This window comes from Poecilia mexicana, unplaced genomic scaffold (assembly GCF_051168715.1).
Source record: "Poecilia mexicana isolate PSO_F unplaced genomic scaffold, ASM5116871v1 scaffold_6, whole genome shotgun sequence".
Lineage (NCBI taxonomy): Eukaryota > Metazoa > Chordata > Actinopteri > Cyprinodontiformes > Poeciliidae > Poecilia > Poecilia mexicana.
In genome coordinates this window covers 4,885,176-4,909,964 of record NW_028263375.1, presented here as the reverse complement: position 1 = coordinate 4,909,964, position 24,789 = coordinate 4,885,176, and the positions used below count along the sequence as shown (strand labels likewise).

General features: G+C 39.7%; 1 protein-coding gene and 1 non-coding gene across 2 annotated transcripts; one reads left to right on the top strand and one right to left on the bottom strand.

The window, feature by feature from the left end:
- Positions 1 to 700: 700 nt before the first annotated feature.
- Positions 701 to 24,765, top strand: prmt8a (protein arginine methyltransferase 8a). Its single transcript, XM_015000259.2, has 10 exons — positions 701 to 1,018; positions 4,356 to 4,601; positions 6,618 to 6,773; positions 14,131 to 14,194; positions 15,510 to 15,652; positions 15,935 to 16,022; positions 16,848 to 16,963; positions 18,448 to 18,598; positions 21,224 to 21,345; positions 21,718 to 24,765. The coding sequence occupies exons 1-10, from the start codon at positions 950 to 952 to the stop codon at positions 21,799 to 21,801; spliced, it is 1,239 nt and encodes a 412-aa protein (XP_014855745.2). The 5' UTR covers positions 701 to 949; the 3' UTR covers positions 21,802 to 24,765.
- On the bottom strand, positions 8,215 to 8,287 carry trnav-uac (transfer RNA valine (anticodon UAC)). Its single transcript has one exon. It is a non-coding gene; the product is annotated as a tRNA-Val (tRNA).
- Positions 24,766 to 24,789: the final 24 nt, after the last annotated feature.

The following is a 24,789-nucleotide window of genomic DNA, read 5'->3' as shown; positions in this document are numbered from 1 at the left end:
GCCGATCAGCTGATCAGAAATCCGGTTCGGTTCCGCTTTCATTAGAAATGACATGAACTGTGACGGGAGCTGATCAGAGATTCTCCTGCTAATTTCTGAACGCAGAGTCTCTCTCTGTCTTTCTCTCTCTTTTTCTCTCTCTCTCTCTCTCTCTCTCTCTTTCTGTCACTCTCTCTCTCTTTCTGTTTTTCTCTCTCTCTCTGTTTCTCTCTCTCTTTCTCTCTCGCTCTCTCATTCACTCTCTCTCTTTCTCTCTGTTTTTCTCTCTCTCTCATTCACTCTCTCGCTCTCTCTTTCTTTCTCTCTCTCTCTTTCTCTCTCTTTCTCTCCGTTTTTCTCTCTCTCATTCACTCTCTCTTTCTCTCTCTCTCCCTCTCTCTCTCTCTCTCTCTCTCTCTTTTTCTGTTTCTCTCCCTCTCTTTCTGTTTCTCTCTCTCTCTCATTCACTCTCTCGCTCTCTCTTTCTCTCTCTCTCATTCACTCTCTCTTTCTCTCTCTCTCTCTCTCCCTCTCTCTCTCTCTCTCTCTCTCAGGCAGCAGAGCTGAGACTATTTTTAGAAACAACGTTGCGGTGTAGGAATCATTTAAACTGGGTATAAAACATCGTCTTGCAGCGGATCTGCAGCTTTTTGTCTGGGAATCTTCAGACTCCAGTCTGCGCTCCGGCAGCCATGGGACAAGATGCTGCCGCTCCGCCAAGGCGCTTCTTCCTCTGCTAACTTTTGCGCCATGGAATCCGCCGCACTTTGTAGAACCGGTGGCAGCTTTGCGCTCTGTGGGACTTCACTGACTTTTCCTTTTGTCTTTTTCAGAATGTTAGAAAATGTTGAGATGTTTGCAGTTTGGAAAATCGCTGGGAAGTGTCTACCCGTGAGGAACTAAGCTCTGTAAGAGTTGCAAGCTGAAGGTTTTTCTTTCTACTTTGAAGTGCACATTTTCACGGGCTCTTATGGGAATTAGACACTCGTCTCGCTGCATGCTCCTCAGGAGAAAAATGGCGGAGTCTGAGAGCGGTGAGGTAAGTGTCAAAAAAAGGAATTTGATTTTCCTGGGAAGAAACTCGGTTTGTAAAAATCACAGCAGGGAGTTAAAGGTGTGAAGATCCATCCGCTGTGGATGCAGCAGCACCGACTGACTGTCCGGCTGTCCGTCTGTCTGTCTGTCCAGGCGGAGCTTCAGTTGTTAAAGAAATAATTACATCGCATCAGAATTAAGATGCGTTGCAGTGGAAAAGAGACACAGCAGCGGGACAGATCAGGAGCATCACCCTGCTAAACATCAGCATCAACACGCATTAAAACAGCGTGAAGGTCTGAGCAGCTCATCAACAGGACGGGTTGGACCTCCCGAACATTCAACAGAACCGTCCGGCTTCAGTCAGTCCGCTGGGACTTGCGCGCTGTCCAGGGTACTGCGGTACTCTGCGGTGGAGGAGCAGACTGACAGGAAGCGGCTTTATTTAAAGGGGTTTAAATGGACCGACAGCAGAATTTGCTCTGGAAACAGTTTGATAAGATGCTGTGACCTTCAGCAGCTCTGAGTGATGCCAGTTAAACACTCAGAGGTTACAGTTTGACAGATTACATAGTTTCTGTGCAGGAATGCTTTTTGCTCCTCTGGGATCCGAGAACCAAAGAACCAAACAGCGCAATAATAATAATAATAATAATAATAATAATAATAATAATAATAATAATAATAATAATAATAATAATAATAATAAAACAATGGGTTAACAAAAAAGTAGTGCAAATTATTAAATGGAAGGAAAACGATACACTTCTTACAAATAAAAATCTTAAAATTGTAACATTTGGAAACTCTCAAAGATCTGTTCAAACATCTAAAAATAGAAACAGATGATGGTGTAGATTGAAATGTGTTAAAAAGGCCTAGTCAAAGTCCAGTCAATCTGAAAGACTGTTAAGCTCTCTCCTTCCAGAAAGAAGAATAAAAAAAATAAATAAACTGTAATATTTTCCTTCAGATTCTCAGCTCCTGTTGAGCTTTTTGGTTTCAAGGTGACAAAATGAGGGAAATGTGAAGCGATCTGATCACCTCTGTGCTTAGAAAACTGATTAAAATCTGTGTGAAAACATCTGAAGAAGCTCAGTCTAAAGCCAGACTGATTTCCATTCTGATCCACAGATCATCATCAGTTATCTTGTCAGAATGTCTGTAGTTTTAAATTAGACTGACTTTAACAGGCAGGATGAGATTCTGCGTTGTGTAAGAGAAGGAAGGACAGAACTGCCCTTCTCAGATAACCAGCCTCACCTCTCTGAGCGCTCAGTCAGAAATAGAAGCATAAATGTGTTTATCTGTTCTGAGGGTCAAAGGCAGATTGTTCCACCTTCCTCTGTCTGTTTCTACAGCTGCTCTCCTCCGGCTCCACTCAACGGGTCGCACCATGAAGCCTCGAAACCACCAGACTCATTAGAGCCTCTGACTCAGCAGACTTCATTTTAATGAATAGTGACTCTTATCTGGTTATTCTGAATTTATTGGCCTTAAGCTGACTGGTTATCAGTCCTTTTGTTTCAGAGTTTAATCTGAAACGACACTGCCTCTGAGAAACCTTTATGATCCAATCAGCTGATTGAAATAGATTGATCGCTTTGCTTCAGGCTACAGCCAGGACTGTATAAAATCTGAATCCAGATCTAATCCCAGGATTACTCCTGATGAGCAGAGAAAAGAAGAGCAGCTGTTCATCCTTCACTTCAACTCAAACCTCAACCTTTCTGACCAGTTTTAGTTCTAAAACATCTGTCCACGTCTACAGCTTTCACACATTTGATTCATCACTGCTGTCCTCGATTAAAAATGTCCGTTGCTGTGGATGTGATTCCTGAGGTGAGATCAGAGTGACTGCTGTACGCTGAGCGAAGGCTGTGTCTCACAGCCGGTCCTGATGCTCAACTCTGATTTTTTGCTAAAATCAGATTTTTTTTAATGGTCGTTCATGAATGATGCAACTACAATCACACTTGTGTGACTGATTAACGTCCCCAAAGCGACCCACACGCACAGAAGAAGAAAGTAGACGTCACTCAGCAGCGCTCTGTTTACTCCAGTAAAGATGGCCGCCGTCTCTAGATGGATTGTAAAGTTGCTGAGAGCGACAGCACGGTCAGCAGACGGTCAGCAGACAAAGGAAGCTGATAAACAGAAAGCTAGCAGCTAACAGCAGCTGCCTTTAGTGGAGCTGCAGCTTCTGGTCTGGTTCTGATCCGGTTCTGTTTGGATGTGGAGTCCGACTAGGAGTGGTCGGTTGGGATGTGATGCGTTCACTGACTGCTTTCATCGCTTCAGTATTGTCATTTTCATCCTTTGTTTACGTCCAGATTGACCGTCTGGCTTCTGCTGCTGCAGAATTATGATGGAAAAGTCGGATAAAATGCAACATGACGGTTCAGAATATCGAACACTATTTAGTTCCACACGTGGAAGTGGAACAGATCAGATATTCGGGGGCAAAAAAGACATTTTGCTGCAGGAGGGACTGGTGCACTTCATAAAATAGATGGCATCATGAAGGAAGAACATTCTGTGAAAATGTTGAAGCAGCATGGTGACCTGAGCTCAGTACCAGAGAAAGTTTGAAAGCAGAGCTCAGAGGTGCCAACAAGCCTGACCCAAATAGACCGGTTCTGTTAGGAGGAATGGACCAAAATTACAGCAAACTACTGAGAGGAGAAAACCAAAAACACCATAAACACCCAACACAGAGTTCAGAGGTGATTCTACCATTAAGGCAGAAAGTTCTACATTTGGAAAATATTGAAGAATTCTCAGAAAAATCTCTCATTATTCTGGTATTCAGTAAAAGAGATCATTTAGATAATTCCATCTTTATAGCTTTCCTGATTTCATGCTGATGGAAGAACGGCTCAGAAAATATTTCAGCTTTAACAACTAACAAAAACAACTAAAAGATCAGAGGAATTAGATGGAAAATGTTTTCCTTCCTTAAAAAAGGAGATATAAGTTCCTCTGCTGGAGGCTGAAGCCTCACTGTTAGTCATGTGAACTCCATCTTGCCAAATATATGTTTTTTTTCCCTCATGTATTTTTAGACGTCTGGAAGTTGGAATGAGGACAAACAGAGGAGCTTTCTGGGTTTTTCTGGGTGTGTTGTGTCTGTTTGTCCAGGTTTGTCCTTACAGCAGCTCCTCAGTCACAGCATCATGGCTGCAGAACGTCCTGCCTGCTGCTGCAGACTGACTCACTGCAGAGCAGCTGTTTCTGTTTGCTCTCAGTACTTTATGAACTCATCAAAAGGTTGTCTGTTGAAGAAAAACTTGATCTCCGTCTTGAAGAGACGTTTGTCTTCTTCTCTTCTTTTCTTAAAGCAGCCTCAGTCCCAGCTGCGACCCGTCCGCATTATTCCGTCTCAGTCAGCGCAGCCGACCTCGCTGCCCAAGCCTGTGCCTTCTGTCCAGCCCGCGTCTCGGCCCGCTCTGCCCCCTCACACTCCCCATGCCGCCGGCCTGCCCAGCTGCCCCGGCCGGGGCAAGATGGCCAAGTTCCTCAACCCAGACGAGATGACGTCACGCGACTACTACTTTGACTCTTACGCCCACTTTGGGATTCACGAGGTAAAACGTGGATAATCACAGTTAATTCACGATTCGTCTAGGGACTGAACACTGTTTCACACAGTTTTGCATCAACTTGGGTTATTCATGAAATTTGTTTGATGATCTGAAACATTTAAGTTTGGGAAAAAGACAAAAACAGAAGAACTCTGAGTGCTCTTCCTGGGCCTGTAGAAGCTGAAACAGAGATGAGCTTTCATTAAAAACTGCACAACGTTTCTTCAGCCAGAGGATCTTCATACTGTAAAAACATAGAAAAGAGAATTCACAAATCGGTTGAATTTCTGCACACATTTAAGGCACGAGCAGCTTTAGAGTACCTTGACTCAAACATGACCATCCAGTCCAGCAGATGAAGCAGCTGCAACGTTTCTGCATCAGTTGTTCTGGCTGCAGCCACAGATGCATCAGAGCGGCGTTTCTAAACCAACAAACCTCGTGTGTTTTAATGGTGCTGCTGTAAGAGTGCAGAATGAGTCAGCTCTTTAATCATTTTTCTATTATTGGAGAAAAAAGACAACAATGGAAATTTAAATATACAGTAAAATATCTTCATGTGTTCAGAATAAACATTCACTCTACTAATTCCTAATGTAGTATCAAATAAGGAAATATTTGATGTCTTTTTTTATTAAACTGTAGTTTTTCCATAATATATGCAACACTATGCACTTTCCAGATCACTTTTCCTCGTTTTTTTTTTCCTCTAAATTACAACCAGCTTTTATCAGATAATCTCATGTGCGTGAAATCTTTCTGATGCAAAGCTATCAGAAGCCAATACAGTTTGCAGAAATTCATGCATCATGTTTAGTTCCTTTGTGGGAAACTGCAGACAAATCATTTCAGCTCCAGTTATTATATTAGCAGCTCTGGTTTTGTGCAAAGGTTGTGAATCGGATGAAGCCCAAACTTCAGTTTTCACATTTAAACCTCAAAAATACAGCGAGAGCAAAAGTTTTGAGTCATTTTAGTTTTGGTATCACTTTCCTCTGCAGTGCCTTAAAATATTATTGAACCAAAGTTTCTGTTTGCTTTATTTTAGTCCAGTTTCTGTTCACCTGCTAAAGAACTGCAGCAGCTGCACATTAAAGCTTTCACATGTTTTATAACAAATATAAAGAAATCAAATCAAGAAATGCAAACAAAAATACCTTAAACCTGCTTTGCATGCTCAATAATACATGATGTTTCTGCAGAAAAGACCTTTTCATTCCTTATTTAGGAGTAGTTATGCGTCTCTGCTGCGCTGCAGAGTTACATAAATCCATAACTGTGTGATTTCTTCTTAAGGCCAGTCTCCAGACTGCTTCTGCTCCTCCTCTTTAATGTTCAGAAGCTTTTAGCTCAGACCTTTATGTCATGGAGGGTTTTAGAGATGGCTGAGGTTATGATAGCTCAGCCTCTTCAAAAGGCCACAAATCTTAACCTTTCCTCTAACAAGCTCTTCCTGAGAGCTGCAGCACCTCAGAGTCTGAGCTGAGATCCATACAAACTTCCACATTTGATGAAAAAGGATAAAAAAAACAGAATTATTTCTAAAACAGATAAAGCAGTCAAACTTTATTCATTATAATCACATATTTCTCTTTCTTCGAGCTCATATCTTCTTCTTTCAGCTCATATTCTTTCCTCAAATTGAAACCAGGAAGTTGTGAAGGGAGTAAAAATAAAAATATGTTCCCATTGTGACCTGTGAGATGAATTTTTTATATTTCAGGAATGTAGGTCAGGCATATTTTTGTCACTTTTGCACAGTCTCTTCACATCTGCGCCGTTTGAAACACAAAGGCTGAACCTGCTGGCTCACAGCACATCCAGACATTAAATATGGATTTAAATGAAGAACACAGCTGAGAGGAAACTGGGGAGATTAGCTGAAAGCTGTGCATTATTCCTCACTGCTCCACTGTAGATATGGCAGCAAAGCCAGGCTCCAAACAGCCAATCAGAGCCAAGCTTTCACTCTTAAAGGTTTGGAAACATTCCTGATCCTGACGGTTTGGTTCAATTCAGGAAATGCTGAAGGATGAGGTGAGGACGCTCACCTACAGGAACTCCATGTATCACAACAAGCACATCTTCAAGGACAAAGTGGTTCTGGATGTGGGGAGTGGGACGGGGATCCTGTCCATGTTCGCCGCCAAGGCCGGAGCGAAGCACGTCTACGGGGTAAGAGGCGAGTTTCCAGCTCTGTTCAGACCATCCATCCATCCATCCATCCATCCATCCATCCATCCATCCATCCATCCATCCATCCATCCATCCATCCATCCATCCATCCATCCATCCATCCATCCTCTAACACCCTTGTCCCTCAGTCGGGTCTGGACTGTTCAGATTAACAGCCAACAAAACATTTATAATTAAAAAAATTATTTCTACTTGGAAAATAATGTACGAGTTATTATAGTAGTAAAAGAAAATCAGAAACCATCAGTTTGGTCATTCCTTTGGTGAACCAGCAGGAGGCGCTATAGTAAAATCCACGGTTTTCTGCCCTTCATGACAGCAGGGGAAGATCACAGATTATTTAAAGGATTTCCAGCCTTTATTTGTTTTATTTTGTGACTATGGCTTAGAGCAGGGGTGTCAAACTGAATTTCACCGAGGGCCACTTCATCATATTGGCCCCCCTCAACGGGCCACATTGACGGTACAAATCAGGAGTGCATCCCTGCTAAAACACCCCAGACAAAAGGTTGACTTCCCTCTTTCAGTTCTGTAGAGGCTTATAATGAGTCAATGGTCCAGGTGTGTTAGAGAAGGAACCATCTAAAGCTGCAGATGGTAGCTCTGGAAAACTAGACTTGGGCAGCCCTAGCATAAATGTATAAAAATACAATGTTAAAAATAAATTAAACACCTCATATTGTTAAATAACTGATTTTATGTATTGAAGTTTTAAATATTACATTTCAGTTTCCATGGATGTAAAATTACTGCTCAGTTTAAAAATTACAATATTTAAATCAGTGATTAAAGGTGAGCAAACAATTAATAAAAACAAGTCACATGGGCAGATATCATAGACTTTACGCAAAGATTTAGTCTCAGAGGCAACTGAAACCAATTAATTAAAAACATTCTTTCTGAATATCATCTCATGGTCTCTGAACACATGTGCTGGGGGGCCACATATGGCCCCCCAGCATGTTTGAGCACGGTGCATGTGTCAAACATGGTGTAATGCATGTTTGACACATGTGCATTAGGCCATAGAACTGCCAATTGGTAATTGAAGTAAAGTAGCTTCGATTTCAAAGAAGCCGACATTGAAGTCGATTGGCAAATGAACCATGACCAAAGAGGAAGGCTCTTGTTGTCTCACTGCACCCCAAGAGATGCATAACATACAAAAACCATTTCTGTCTGGTTTCGAACCAGAGACCTTTTGCGTGTAAAGCAGACGTGATAACCACTACACTACAGGAACTGAACTTCTCTGCTTTGATTCAGTTTGAGGTTCCAAAGTTGATGGTGTGAGATGCAAAGCATGAAAATTTAAACTGAGGTTTGCATTCAGATGCCTGGATTCAGAGTACAGACCATGACACCACAGAACCTTGTTGACCTTTAGTAAACACCTGTGATGAACAGAACATGCTAAATCTGTTTCTGTCTGGTTTCGAACCAGAGACCTTTTGCATGTAAAGCAAACGTGATAACCACTACACTACAGAAACTCAGGCTCTTTGCAGTGTTCCTGGTAGATGATCCACATTTTGTTAGAGACTAACGTCAACGATGGGCATGAAACAATGTCAAATACTTACAGATCCTCTCAGAGAGCACAGTAACTTGGTGAACAAACTGCCAGACTTATAATTGTGCCTAATTTCACATTTCAGTCCATAAACTAAGCCTGGGATCAAAACAATTTATTGAAAATGTCATTAGCAGAGACAAATGGTTCTACAGAGACTTGGCTAAATGGCTAAAAAATCAAATCAATACTTACAAATAAAAAATGGTTACAAAATAAAATTAACACATTAAAATAAAAAATATCTCTGAAATACAATCAACACTTGAAAATTAAAAATGGTTCAAAAATAATATCAACACTTCAAAATACAAAATCTCTGGAAAATAAAATATTATGTATGTTGTTTTGAAAAACAACATACATAATATGTATGTTATGTATGTTACATAACATACATAACATACATGTTATGTATGTTATGTATGTGGTAAGATCTGTGGTAAGATCTTACCACAGATCTTACCAAATCTGTGGTAAGATCACAGATTTGATCTTACCACATCAAATCTGTGGTAAGATTTGATGTTACCACAATCAAATCTTGATTGTGGTAACATCGTGTAAGTTCTTCTTAAATCCATGGAAACTCAACAGTTTGTAAGGTAGGTGAGTTAGCTCAGCAGGTTAGAGCACCGTGCTGGTAATGCTGAGGTCGTCGGTTCAAACCCCATATGGGGCAATTCATGTCTAAGGTCTTTCAGACAATCAACACTTCAAAATTAATAAGGGTTCAAAAATAAAATCAACACTACAATAAATAAGGGTTCAATAATAAAATCAACACTTTACAATTAAAAATGGTTCAAAAATAAAATCAACACTTTACAATAAAAAAATGGTTCAAAAATAAAATCAACACTACAATAAATAAGGTTTCAATAATAAAATCAACACTTAACAATAAAAAAAAATGGTTCAAAAATAAAATCAACACTACAATAAATAAGGTTTCAATAATAAAATCAACACTTTACAATTAAAAATGGTTCAAAAATAAAATCAACACTTTACAATTAAAAAATGGTTCAAAAATAAAATCAACAGTTCAAAATGTATAATGGTAACTGTTTCTGTCTGTTCAGTCCATAAAATGGTTCTACAGAGTCCAGGACAGTGACACTAATTTAAGTGAAGTCACTCAATTTAATTTATTAAAAGTTATTGGGGCCTCAGTCAGTGGTTTTTGTCACTACGAGTAAATGTAGATAAATGTATCTGCTTAATTTGTGATGGGATCTGGATTCACGGCGAATATTAACTAAACCGCATAAAATGCGGCTAAATATCCGATGTTAATATGATTGTAATTTCACGGTTAAAAATAGTACATGACCGATTTATTTAATGTTGTCGGTCAAGATAAGGATAACAAATATAGTCTAGCGCCACCTGCCGCCCTGACACCAACTCACACATCTTCATTCACAGTTTTGCTTGTAAATCGATTTTTCTTTTCTTGGACGTTTTAATGTTAGCTTGTTGATGTCTCAGTTTTATTCGCTGGGAAAATCAATAAGCAGCTTGAGGTGACTCTGCTGCTCTCTAGTGGCGAGAAGCCGTAATGTTGGCTGGTAACAATCGGAATGCATTATGGGAGATGTAGTTTGTAGTCAATTCGTGCTCAAAACCTATTTTAAATCAATCATGGGCCTATAAAATGCTGGGAGGGGCACATAAAATGACATGGCGGGCCACATGTGGCCCGCGGGCTTTGAGTTTGACACATGTGGCTTAGAGGAAATATATTTAAAAAAATGTGTCTCAGAAAATTGTAGTATGTCATAAAATCAATAAACATGATATTTTAATCAATTGTTAGGTTTATGAACATGATCTGGGCTCCTTTTGCATGAATTCCTGCATCAATGCGGTGTGGCACGGAGGAGCTCTGATTCCAGACAAACAGGATGATCGATACGGATCAGTCGACCCGAATCCTGAACCAGGAAACATCACACCTGCTGATTCTGAGGCAGGAAGTCGAATCTTTGATCTCTAATCATCACTGTTCACCTGTTTATGCAGTAAAAGTTTGAGTTTTTGCAAGAAAAAATATTTTCTATTTTATTTCTTTCTACAAAATCAGAACAATATAATTTAGTTCATATTTAGATTTGAGCAAGAAGATGAAGAGTTTCCAGATCATTTGCATGAAAGAATATGAAAATTATGAACATAATTTTGAGCTTTTCTTCTTTTTAAATCCAGTTGAGTTGAACCTGCTGTGTCAGACTTTGTTGCACATTTGAAACGTTCCTCTGATGTGCAGCTGATAGGAGTGCAGACTGCAGCAGGTTGTGATCCGCTCTGCTGTTCTGTTCTGTTCTGGAGCAGAAGTAATTTGGACCCAAGGCATGTCTGAGAATAAACGCAGCATGCTCTCCCCTGGCTGGAGATGATCATGTGGAGCTTATTTTTGACTCCACTTCTATCCACAAGCTTCAGGGAAGATGTGATTAAGTCGGGTTTTTCTGAGCTGCTGGTTGACATTCTGCGGTTTGTGTGACTTTACCTCCAGCCTGCTGTTTGTTTGCCTTCTCCATCCAGCTGTCTCTTTGGGTTTCTCATCTCTCCATCCTTGTCTTTCGCCTCCAGTTGATGCACTTTGATGCTTTTCACATCTGCGCTGCCCCTCCTCCATGTTTCTGGGTTTATTGACACCTCGAAAGCTCAGACTTCAGAGATGAGTTCAGCTTTAACTGGGAGGATGTGGACTTTACCGCCAAGCTGTCTGCATGTCAATGCATTGGATCTGTAATGATGTTGACATGTTTTAACTGCATCGATCGGTTCTGTGAATCACTCAGTTGAGCTCAGAGCAGAGGGACAGAAATTACAGTTCTAACACTTTTAAAAGGACTCTGCCAGTCGAGTCTGCATAAAATCTCAGGATTTTATGAAGATTAGTTTTTTAATTTTTAAGGTCAATAACACAGACAACAAACTTCATTCACCTGAAAGTTCATAAAACAGCCAAGAAAATTAGTGCTTTAGAATTTATCTGGAATAATTTACATAGGGAAACTAAGTGTGCTAAACAAAATGTAGCTCTGTTATTAGCACACCAGCAGCAGTGTGCCCACTGGTGTATTGAAGATATGCTCTATGAAATGAAATCTGTGAATTTTCCACAAATAATTCAAAGTCATGTTCCAAATAGATAAATCCATAAATGCTGATATGGATCTACTGTGTTTCCTGGATTTGTCAGTTTTGTCTTTAAGTCTCTGAAAAAAACAAGGATTTGGAACAAAAGGAAACTTTAAAGTATTAAGTTGAGCAATTACACAGAAACTAATCGTTTATGCTGAAACACAGCAAACACAACGCTCACCTTGATGAACTTTATTCAGACAAGTCAAAGGTCAGCAGTGCAGACAGAAGGGAACAGAATTAGAAACGGGCCGAGGCCTGCAGAGGAGCCTGCAGGACGACCGCGGTGACAGACTTTTCCTGCCACTCAGTGGACATGTGAAAAGAAACAACGCCTCAGTTTTCCCAACAAAGTGTGATCCTAATGGATTCATGGCGGATGGCGCCGCTGCACTGAATCAGAGAGAAACGAGGAATTACTCAGAAGGTTTCTGGCATTCTCGGGTTTATCACAGAAACACACACACACGGCTAGAAGCACACACACACCTGGAGCACGCCACATGCATTCCTGATTATTAATGCAGCTGTAGTTTATTTAGCGCCAGAAGTTTCTGAACCGTCTTTGGCTAATTGCCACCTGAGGGTCCAGCAGCGCTGCTTCAGGAACGCCGCCCTGATGTCCGCTCACTGGCTCAGAGGAAAACTGATGATGTCTGGTAAAAACAGAGGTCCGAGTTTCAGCTTCATTTATTCTCCATCCAACTGCACTAAAATCAGAACCAGCCCAGGATGGCATGTCTGAAATCTCCATTCCTCAGAGTTTGTTGCATGTGAAGCATCAGAGCTCATAGCTCCATGAGCGAACGCTGTGCAGCTGAGCGCCTTTCATTTCACATCCGTTTGACTGAGTCCCAGCTTGACTTCCTCATTTTATGGACCAGAACTTTTATGGTTCACTTCAGAATCGCTTGGGTCAACGTGACCAGAAATATTAGGTCTTCGTGCATTTCACTAATAAAAAGCCCTGATGTAAATAGAGCAGATGATGAAACAACTAATCTGAAAAATATGTTTGGCTTTTTTTTTTTAAGTTTCATCTTAAGAACTGCTTGTAGCGTTTTACCAGCACTTTTACGTTACACACTCATTTTTACACACTTTTGCCTGTGTAGAAACACAGTCAAAAATGAACAAATAATTTGGGTTATTGGGAATCTCAGTATTCCTCCTGCCCTCCCAAGTACGGAAACATTTTCACTATTCATTTATAAATGTTTCAAGCTAAATATTTAGTTTACAAACTAAACATCAAGCTCCAAGCTAAATATAGTTAGCATGATAAAACTTTAGTTGAAAGCTAAATATTTAGCTAATATGTAAATTCACTTGCTGATAACAGGAAGTGGGCCATCAAAATAAAAGCTGTTGGCATTGCTCATTCCACCTCATCAACATTATTTCTTTTCATTTCTTCTTGTACAACATTTCTACTTAAAGCAGCACAGATGTTTACTGATGGATCTGGACCTACAGAGACTCAACAACATCCATGTGATCCACCAGCAGACGGTTACAGAAGACAACTTTTATTTTGATAGTCCACTTCCACTTATTGTCGAAAAATTTGCAGATCGACTAATTATCTATGAGCTAAATATTTATTGTATAAACTAAATATTTAGTGACATTTATAAATGAAAGAATAACAATTTGAAAAATTAAACCCCCATTTTTTTGGTAAATAATCCAAATTACTGCTTTTACTTTTTGACTGTATAACTTTAGAAACGGCACTTTATATCACATTCAGGTTAAGGATTTGCAGAATGAAAATAAATACAAATATTAATATAAATATGATTAAACTATAATAATAAGTCAAGCAATAAAAAAGAAATCAAAACTGCTGAACAGTTAGGATACAGACAATATTCAGAGTAAGAAGCTTGAAAATAATAAAATTATTGAAGTCAGAATGAATAAAATAAATTGTGAGAAGAGAAAACGGTCAATATTAAATAGTGTTTAGTTGCAGTCGCTCTGATCTTAATTTTCCTTAAAGAGCCTTGGCAGCACTACAGTCACTGTGACAGTACCTTCTCCCCTGTTCAGCATTTGTCCTTCTGTAGTGTTTTACCACTCCTCTATTTTCAGCTTGACTGCAGGGCATTTCCTGCAAAGATAAATCAGCCGCAGTGCACGATGTCAGGAATAATCCCTTACCTGCTGCTGTCAGGCTCTGCATGTTTTAAAAGGTAAAGTTAACTTTAGCAAGACAGCAAAAAAAGAAAAAAGAAAATCCTTGAATAGGTTTTTAAATATTTGTAGATGGTTGGATGTTTGATGAAGCTTTTCTCCCCCGGCTCAGTAGACAGCAGCAGTTTCCCATTTTACATAACAAAGACGAGTTTCAGAAGGAAAATGTCTCCTGTAGAAGACAAACTCCTCACTAACTGAGTTTTATTAATTTTATGCAAACAATCAACAATCATTCCATCAAAAACCCTCACACAGAGTAAATATGTCATGATGGGTTTTTGAACGGGACCAAAATGCAGACAGGAACTCACCAGGGTCACAGGGATGAGAATTTTATAATAAGATTATAATTTTATAATAAGATGTTACCGTCAGTTGTTACATTTAATTTTCTGTTTCTACCAGATTGAATGTTCCAGTATATCAGAGTACTCAGAGCGGATCATCAAGTCCAACCACCTGGACAGCGGTAAGCGTTTCCTGACATGCTCTAAACTGTTTCTGTCGTAGAAAATTCCTCATTTTCCTAAATTTAAACCCATAATAACCAAAAAATGACATCTGGAAATGGTGAGAGTTTGTGATGTCATAATATTTCCAAAATGGAGGAGTGCCCGTTGAGCTTTGGCAGAAGTTTACACCTAACTGTGTTATGTTTGTTGAGTTTTGCTAACGCTGTTGCTAATTTTGCCTAATTGGTCAGAAAACACAGAACATAAATAGATTTTAAGCTACAGCAATGCATTCTGGGTACAGAATAAATGTCATTTGCTGCGTCACGGGTGGAAAACGTGAGGAAAGGAAACGGAGCTGCTGTGTAACACTCCAAAATAAGAGCATGAATATAAAAGTCTGCTTTTATATTCATAACCATTGATAAACAAAACGTCATTACAGATGTCACACTTTATTCAACTCAATGTTAACAAAACAGCCAAATAAATTAGTGCTTTAGAATTTATCCCCAGGTGAAGCTTCCGGTGCTAGCCAATGTTAGCCAAAATGCTAAAGCACGCAACAAAAATGTAGCTCTGCTATTAGCGGATTAGCAGAAGTTTGCCCAGCATTTAACTTCTTTAAGTAAAGTCAAGTTTGTACACATGCACCTGTAATTCTAACAGTATTTTTCTTTAGAAAAGACAAAGACATGAGGGCTCTTCACAGATTAATGGATCAATTCATAAGTCGCTGACATAAAAATGAATTGAACAAAAAGAGGGAAGGAAAGCATAGAAATATGATGCAGAAGAATAAAAAGTATGCACTGAAGTAAAAGTGACTTCATGAATAATATCCAAGCACAGACCTCCATCATTACTCTGCTGTTGCTCAGACAAGTTTTCAAATGTCATAAATTCATGCAGTTCAATTCCTGAAGTCCTGCAAAAAATAAAATAAAATAATTTCCTGCAAAGCCACTAGCCACACACCAGCCGAATAATCGCTCTTGTCACCAAATGTCTTATCTGTATACCTATGAATAGCAAATACACTGCAGTCATTTAGAGAAACAGCGTTATCCGTGTGGAGGAGCAGGGCTCGCGTCATTCTGCCTGTCGTTGTATCAACACAGAAACTCTACAGTAACTCCTCACCAAATCAGAGCAAACACCTCAAGTCAATTATTTTCCAGCAGAGCAAAGATCCAATCCTCCACCGTCGCCCCCAACTGGGTCAGATTCCATCAGAGCTCTTCTCCCATCCTCTCTATTAATTCTCATTCTGCGCCCAGACACCTGCTACCAAACACCACAGGCTCCCTGTACTCCCTCTGTGTGTTTCAGTTATCACCATATTCAAAGGAAAGGTGGAGGAGGTGGAGCTTCCTGTGGAGAAGGTCGACATCATCATATCTGAGTGGATGGGCTACAGTCTGTTCTACGAATCCATGCTCAACACCGTCATCTTCGCAAGGGACAAGTGGCTGGTATGGCATCCAGATCGCCTGCGATAAAAATGCATCTTGGTTTGATACGTTTGATCCCAAGTAATCTCAGTCAGACTTTAAATATTAATAACATTTTGAATGAATGGAGTTATTGTCATGTAAAGGTGACAAGCAGTTTGATTGGATTCAGCTCGATCACAACAGAAAATGGTTTTATAAGTTCTCTATTCCATCATAGTATGAAAGGTGAGGTAAAAATGTGCATTAATAACTTAAAAGTTATTTTCCTCAGTGTATTTTTTCCTCTGTTCTGTCAAACAGAAGGCTGGTGGACTGATGTTTCCGGACCGAGCCTCCCTCTACGTGTTGGCCATCGAAGACAGGCAGTACAAAGACTTCAAGATACATTGTAAGTTCATCGCTCAGGCTTGTCTGCAGTCTAACGTTTTCCCTCCTCATGTTTCCTGAGAACCGTTTCGGCTCTGAGTGACTAAAAACAATCAGATGATGGATGGATATCTATAGAAGCAGTTTGGGTTTGGCTCTCCTGCAGAAGCTCCTTACTGACATCATGGATCAGCAAACCCCTCCATCCCATCCCGAACCGCCCAGGAGGATTGTGGGAGACCTTTACGCTGACTAAGAAGTGGTGTTTGAAGGATTTCTGTATTCCAGGAGCTTCCAGTGATCAATGCTGCTCCAAACTCTCTCAGATAAGTAGACGGCAAGAAATGCAAATATAGTAAATCATGAAGTCTCTCTGGGCTGCTCCGACCTGTTCATCATCACCAGCTCTCCTCTGCACTCGGGTTTTCTCTTCTTTTGGGTCATGAAGGAGATGTTTGCTCACACATCACCATAAGAGCCTGTATGAATAATTTATGGGACGACTTAGCTCAGGCAACAAGGATTTGCGACACAAGATTGAAGTCTGACTCTAATCAGGCCCATGATAACAGAGTGTTGCCCAACAAAGCGGGACTTTTAGTGCGTCACTCTGGAAAGCAGTCTAAACTGTTTGAGGTGCATCTGAAGAGTCGTAGATCACACGACTCTGGCTGTCTGAACAAGACATTCCTCCTGCCGTGTCCCGTTGTTTCCCAGATGCAGCCGGGCTCTTCGCTGTGGTTTTCCTGGAGCAACGAAACGACTTCATGTGTTTGTGATAAACGTTGAAGACAACAAGTGAAACCAGGTTGTAGAAATAACTCCATGATGCCGCCATCTTCACCAGGGTGGGAGAACGTGTACGGCTTTGACATGACCTGCATCCGAAACGTGGCCATGAAGGAGCCGCTGGTGGACGTGGTGGACCCCAAGCAGGTGGTGACCAACTGCTGCCTGGTCAAGGTTAGTCTGGGAATGAAAGAGTTTTAATGAAGGCCGATTCCTGTCAGGCAGTGACCAGCGGTGAGCACACTGCCTCTGCTAGTTAGCAGAGCTGGTTTTCCATTAGCGCTTTAGCAGACATTGAAAACATTTAATGCTTTCAGCTTCAGCAAATTATTTTTCAGAAAGAAAAAATGCTGAATTAAAATAATTCTGCAAAGCAGAGTGGGTCCAAATTCCCCCACAGGGAGTAAAAAGATCACCAGTTAGAAACATCTGATTAAACATTTTACTGGTTTTCACTGTTTATTTTCTGCTGTCATATAAAAATGCTGAAATGATTTGAAAAGTGATTCTTGTGTTAGTTTTGTTTGGTGCAAAGTTTGTTTTATGATTATAACCCAGCATGTCTCCATAAAACCTTGAAGCATTTCTTTAGTTTATTAATAAACTACGTGAATTATTGAAACTCCTGGATCTTTCATTTCACTTTGGCTGCAAAAACAAACAAATCTGCATTCTCCAGAAATCGAATATCTGAATAAACAGAATAAATATCTGTTTATATCCCAAAAATACATTACAAGTGCTGTTTGTGACGTGAATCGTTATTTTTATAAACCTTTCTGTATCGCTGTAAAACTCAGCTCCACACCAGGTGGTAAATGTAGTTAATAAATAATATTTCAGCTGATAAACATCCTGCGTTGTGTTTGACCTTGGCATGCGGCGCCGTCTCACTGTGAAATCCCCTCATCGTGCCGCTGCGCCCTGCATGACAATCGCAGCCCGTCTCGTCACCTGATTGTTCTCATCGTCATGGAGACCTTCTCATTACCGACGCTGATTACAGCTTCCTGACTCAAAGCTGAATGAACTCACCTAGACCTTAATCAGTCTGGGAACAGGAATGTTTTAGTCTTTTCAGGTTTTTAATTGGCTGTGAATCCAGACTTTGACTAGGCCATTCTACCACATAAATCTGCCATTGCATGTCTCACTGTGCGTTTCTCAGATCTTCTGCAGCCTTTAGCAGATTTTCTTCCAGGATTGTCTTGGATTTGACTCCATTCCCATCCCCACAGCATGATGCTGCCAACACCATGTCCCCTGTGGGCGTCTTTATTCTATAATGTTCTCTAACTGAAGATAGTTAACGTTTATTTCACCAGGTAAAACATTCATATTTACAATGCAAGCCTGAGAGTGGGCAACATTATCTACTTACATAAATGGACTTTATTTTGGCGTACCTGATTAAATGGGGTTTGAATGCATGACAATTTTCAGATTTCTATTTACAAACATTTTGAAAACCAGGTTTTCTTTTCATTCCATGTCACACTTGTTTCAGGTTTTGTGTTCTGTTGCATAAAATCCCAATAAAAGCATTTAAGTTTTGGTTGTAATAAGAAAAACTGAAAAAGTCCAAGAGAAATCTGACCTAAATTAGAATCTCAGAGTTTATCTGACGGTCGCTGACATGAGGATCTCTGCTGTTTCAGGAAGTAGACATCTACACAGTGAAACCTGACGACCTCTCATTCACCTCGGCCTTCTGCTTACAAATCCAGAGGAACGACTACATCCACGCTCTGGTCACCTACTTTAACATCGAGTTCACCAAGTGTCACAAGAAGACTGGCTTCTCCACAGGTAGGACTTCGCTCTGGCTGGAAGGAGACTGTGGAGCATCCAATCACATCTCACCTTACTGACTTATGAATCTGCACAATATGAAACTATGGATAAGTCATTCTACTCTCTGAAATCAAGAATCATTTATGAAAACAGAATTCAAGAAGTGGCCAGATTTGGTCCAGTTTCAGGAGAACGTTGGTCAGACTGGAGCAGATTCAGGTTTTTATTGGACCTGGTTTGGAGCAGCTGAGAAAAGATTATTTTTCTCCTTATTGATACGTTTACTCACAGAAAAACACAAAGATCGATTTTATTGACTTAATGCTGTTAAGGATCAACATCTAAACGTTTTTAGTTGGCATGAATTAGTCAAAACTGATGTGTGGCTGACCTCTAGTGGTGAAGGTGGAGAAGACGGTTTGAGTTGATTTTTTTGGCAGATGATGGTTTGGACCTTTCATGAGGTACCATTAACTAAAAATGACAAAGAATCAACTAATGTTTTCAAATATAGATACAATAATAAATGAAGGTTTCAGCTGTTTTTCATTTTTCATGGAATAATTGCACTGATTTTCCTCAACAGAAAATCCCTTAAAACCAGTTAAATCCCTTTAGATCTTGTGCTTTTCAATCACTTTCCACAAATAAAATATCAGAAAAAAATCATCCATCCTAAACTTTAAAAGTGCAAAAACATTTGTGATACTTTAAAAATATAAAAGAAATTTAAATGTTTTTCTTTCTCTAAATGTTCTGTAACATTAATGGCTCTAAATGAGTTTTATTTAGCTGAACTGAGAGCTAAAAATGGCTGTTTGATGGATTTCTTGACAGTTTTGCTAGAAATAATCACAGATCTTCTTTTCCTAAACCCTCAGAGAGACTTTTCATCTCAACACAAAGAATTACTCGGACGCAGCTCTTCCTTTCCGTCTCACTACCTTTCTATCGATTTTCTGTAAAAGATGTTTGTCGAGCAAGGTTCCCAATGTCAGACCTGCAGACTCGCCTGCCAAGAAACTTTAAGATAAGGATCTGAGTTTACACACAGAGAGTCAAGCTGGATTCTCTGGAAGCAAACGGCATCAGACTTTTGACACCAGAGGAGAAAAACAACCCACAGGTCAAAGACTCCATTTCACGGCCGTCAGTGGAAACGCCGTGTCGTCAGCTGCATTAGCATAAGAAGCAGAGCTGGGTTGCCCAAACATCGGAGCTGAGCCTGTCCAGCTGCCTGACAGCTCCTTTCATCTCTGAGCTGAGAAAGAAGACGAAGCAAGCAGGAAGACTGAAAGAAACTCGATTTCAGAGTCACTGACCTTCAGAGCCTCCCTGAAGTCCTCGGCGTCTGTCGGGTGAAACTCCCCGTGCGTTCTGGTGCGGACAGCATCCAGGGCTGGCCGTCTCTACGAGTCTCAGATGGATGGCAGCAATCAAACTGTGGAACCGAACCCAGATTTAAACTAATGCACAACGACCAGCAGCCGGGTTCTCCATCAAACCAGAAACAGAACATCTGAAAATAATCTGAGTTTTAAAAACACACATGGGATTAATTAAACAAAACCAAGCAGCTTTTCTTCTCTCACGGCATTATCATGCTTCGTGTCAGTCTGTCAAACTAAATCCTCAACAAGCCACTGAGGTGTTTTGACAGGTTGTGAAAAAAGCTTGAAGGGTGTAAATACTTCTGCAAGGCATTTCCCAGAATATTTTTCAGGAAGATTAAAAGTCAAATAAAAATAATTGTAAAGGAAGCACAAGGATAAAGTTAAGAAGGTGCCAGTTTTAGGAATCAGCTTTAAGCAGAAGTTTGTTACTGAATGTGAGAAAGTTAGAGACTTTCCTGGTTTTATGTCACAGTTTCCATCCAAGTACAAATATTATTCAATCTCATGTTCGCTTGAGTTTTTCTTCTTCTGAAGGAAAATTTCTGGTAAATGATTTCTGTTTATGTTTGTTAGCATAAACTCACCTTGGTTTGTTCCTTTGTTCAGATCCCGCATTCAGGACAGGTGTGTGGGCGGGGCCAGCCCAGCACTTCCTGGTTCATGATGTCATTGATGGTCTCTGGGTTCAAATGAAGGGTTTTCTATAGTTATTGTCTGTAAAGTAACTTTTGGAGCTGCACTCTGTGGAGTTTTGTATTTTAAATAGATGAATTTATAAATTAGATGAATAATCTGATTCCTGCTTCTTTGTTTACATTTTATTGCTTAGTTTAAAATATTTCATAAAAACAATTAGATTTTCCATCTGGGAGCTTAAAATGGAAAAATCTTCTAAATATTTGTGGCAGAAAATGTTTGTTGATGTCTGTTAATAAAATTCAGCAAAAAGAAGCTCAGTGGATTCAAACTCAGTCATGCTGAATGAAGTAAAAATACAATAAGTTGCCAACTTCAAATGGTTCCAATTGCACTACAGAGGAATGTTTCCCTATCTTGCAGCTACAGTTATTTTATTGAAAACTTAAGTAAAATAAAAATGCTTTCCAATGTTTATCACATTATTTTACACTTCTTTATATCGTTTGCGCCACTGGCTGCAATAAACCTTTACTCATCAGTAAAAGATCACCTGATGAAATAAAAGCTCTGTTTTTACATGAGATGTGTGTTTGTTTGTGTGTTGCAGCTCCAGATGCTGCGTACACACACTGGAAGCAAACCGTTTTCTACCTGGAGGATTATCTAACCGTGAGGAGAGGAGAAGAAATCACTGGCAGCATCACAATGAAGCCCAATGAGAAAAACATAGTGAGTGTTGAGTTGAATGGATCTCACGATCGTATTGTATAATAATAACGCACGCCTTATTTAACAGATACTGAGGCTGTTTGCACAGCCAGCAGGTTGTTTTCTGTAGCAGCTGCCCTGCGGCTCCTTCAGCAAACAGCAGAGTTTACTGTTGACCTTCAGTGTCCTCTCCACCTTTAAGGAACAGACAGACACTGTTTGCTTTCTCCTGCTGCCTGACATGAACGCTCCGTTTACCAAACGCTGTTTGGTCAAAATGATAAACCTAATTGTTCTGCCTCCGTCCTGAATTCCTTTGTGCCCTCTGCTGTGTGTTTGATCAGTTGTTGTCTGAACAACACGCCCTCTTTGTCTCTCCATGCTCACTCACAGCGTGACTTGGACTTCACTTTTGAACTGGATTTCAAAGGGCAGCTGTGTGAGGCAGCAATCTCCCATGACTACAAGATGCGTTAGATTGGACAGCGGCGTCCTGCAGACAGCAACATGGAGGACCAAGACGCAGATTCCTGAGGACAGACGGACGCACAGCGGGACGGGACAGGCATCATCATGCCCTGTGATGAAGATGATAAAAGTGAGACTTTGTTATGTAAGGAGAGCAGGAAATCATTTTGCAGACTGTTAAAATTATTCTGAATGTAAAACAAACAGGTCAGTTTCTAGCACTGATGAATGTTACTGATAATAATTGTGTTCATGTGAGATGGAGTGCTGTTCCTGTAGAATGTGGTCTGTATTTGCTCACTACAAAACAGCGCGTATAAAAAGTATTCACATCCTGGATGTTTTGCCCTTCTTGTACTAATTTTACAAAACAATCATGAGCAACAAAATTAGGCTCTTTTGACAAAAAACTTTATTGTTAATGTGAAAAATTATTTCTACAGTAATGACAAAAACATAACATCAGTGTTGTGCACCGCTAACAAAAAATGAGCTGCTAACCCTAAAGCACTAACTAGTTCTGCTAACGCTAAGCACCACACCACCACAGTATTTAGCAGAAGCTAATGAATACTGAAGTACTGAATTCAGTTAAATTGTTGAAACTCATGCTCTAGAATTCCCCTAGATATTATATTTAGAGCTTGTTTTGTTTTGCTCTATCTTATTTTGTTCCTGTATGTTTTTTATTTTAAATAAAGCTACAGAAGAAGAAAAAAGAAGAGCCGAACATGAAGAGGAAACGGAACAGCTGCGTAAACACACGTCACCCCCTTCAAAATAAAGGGGGTGTTGTGGGTTTGATAACCAAAGCCACAACACAAATTTCAAACTTTATTTAACCGAAAGTATATAAAAACCTTAGACTTTATCTGGAAACAATAAGCTGGGGAAGTTAAGTGCACTAAATGATTTCAAAGTTAGCAAAAACATGTTTTTAGATTAGCATAAGTTTTCCCTCTAAATAGTTTTCAGTTTGACATCAAAGAGTTTCTTTTTGTCAAAAAAAAAGAAAACATTTTGATGATCAGAATTAATTTTTAAAAGCAATAAGAAGGGTAAAACATCCAAAGGGATGAATGCTTTTTCCAGGCACTGTAGTTTGACTCTTTCCTCCATATTCTGTTTTGGGTTTACAGTGCTTAGTGGTTTACATCATTAAATTTAGGTACGACTGTCATGTTATGCACTGTAGCGACTGACTGAATTGAAACTGTTTACATTTGTGAAAGTTTAGCAATAGTGGGTAACATATCAGTAAGTGAAAAGTGCAGCCAAGGATGAGCAAGCACAGAAAATGTGGTTGTTCTATTTCCTGTTCCTGTCTTTGTGAGTGAGCAGCTTGTGGTGACCAAGCCCACATCGTGCCACATATAGAACTTTGTTTGTGGGTTTTAGTTTGAGCTGTGAAGTTGTCCAATTTCTGACATCATTTCTCGATCACACAGTGGGGGACAACAAGTATTGAATGCATGTTTTTCCTCATTAAACATGCATTGAATGGGTCCACTGACAGGAAATACATACCAGATGTTGTAATGTAATGACACAGGGAGTAAATGCTTATGGAAGCATTTGATTACTTTTTCTGTGGGTTTCAATTGGAGCATTTTATTTTTAATTCCTTCTTTTACCACATCCATGTGTTGACAATCTGTCCCACATCATGATACTGCCACCTCCAGACTTCATGGTTGTTTTTTTCAGTTGATGCGCAGCGCCACTTCTCTTTCAAACATGGTGCGTTCAATGACAGAGTTCAGTTTGGGCCTCTTCTAACCACTCTGTGTTCTCTCAGTACTCCACTAATTAACTTTTTACATTTTAAAGGCGCCTAAACTTGTTTCTTTGGCGGTGGTGTTTTGCACCACAGTCTGCATTAAGGACATTGTGGTTGAATGCAGTACTTATTGTTCATGGTGAATGCTAACTTCAGGCCTTAACTCTCCTCCAGTCTCTGGTTTTTGGTTAACGCTGTCAGAGGTCGAAGGAGGAGAACTATGTCAACATTTAGCCAATGTACGGTCGGAAATGTCATGAGAAAACTCAAATCCTTCACCCATCATTAAATGCTTCTTATGCAATACTTTCATAGTGAGATGTTCACATGAACTAAAAAACCTATTTTGCACTGACAGGGATAAGATTGCTTTCTAAAAACTGATATCTTGGCTTTCCATGCCTTTTTGCTACTTCAACCTTATAACTTAATTTGTCTGGACTTCAGTGTTTGTGTGGATTACAGCTACAGACATCTGGTTCAAATTCCATGTTAGTAACCCCATAAGAAATAAAACAGAAAAGACAGCTCAGTACTCATTTATCCTGCTGTAAATGCCTTGACACATTAATCCAACCCTTAAACAAAAACAAACATTTGTAGTAATATCACAAATCCTGCATTCCGGCTCGGCAGTGGATCCATTTCACCTGAGCTCTTAAGGTCATTGCCAAGATTTCAACAAGCTTTTTATTTAATAAATCGGTTGATCTAAATCATCCTAAAGGAAAAAGTGTTGCTTGGTCAACTAGATGTCAGACAATGACAGTTTTGATATGGGTTACGTGGCTCTTCACCCAGGGCGCCATCACATTGAGGAACCCAGGAGCCTGGAATAAGTTTTCCAGGTGTTTTCTTGCCCATTTGATGGGAAATGGAAGCTTCTCTGTTATCCAGGCTCTGCTGCAGAAATGAAATAATTTAACAAATTCTAGCTTTTAAAAATTATTTTATAGTTTAAAGATTAACATGCCAGCAAATGGATAACAGAAGGATTATGATTATTATCATGGTGAACTATATTACGTAAATATATAGGAGTACTGACATGAAAAGAAAAGCAGTTTGAGCCTTGATTTGCTGTTTTTGGGTTATACCAATATAATCTGGTATGTCAACTGAACTTTTTCCATTTATTTTTTATATTTTGTCACGTGACCTAAAGCTGGAATAAACTGATTTGGTTAAACTTATTTGCTTTGTAATGTTGTAAATCT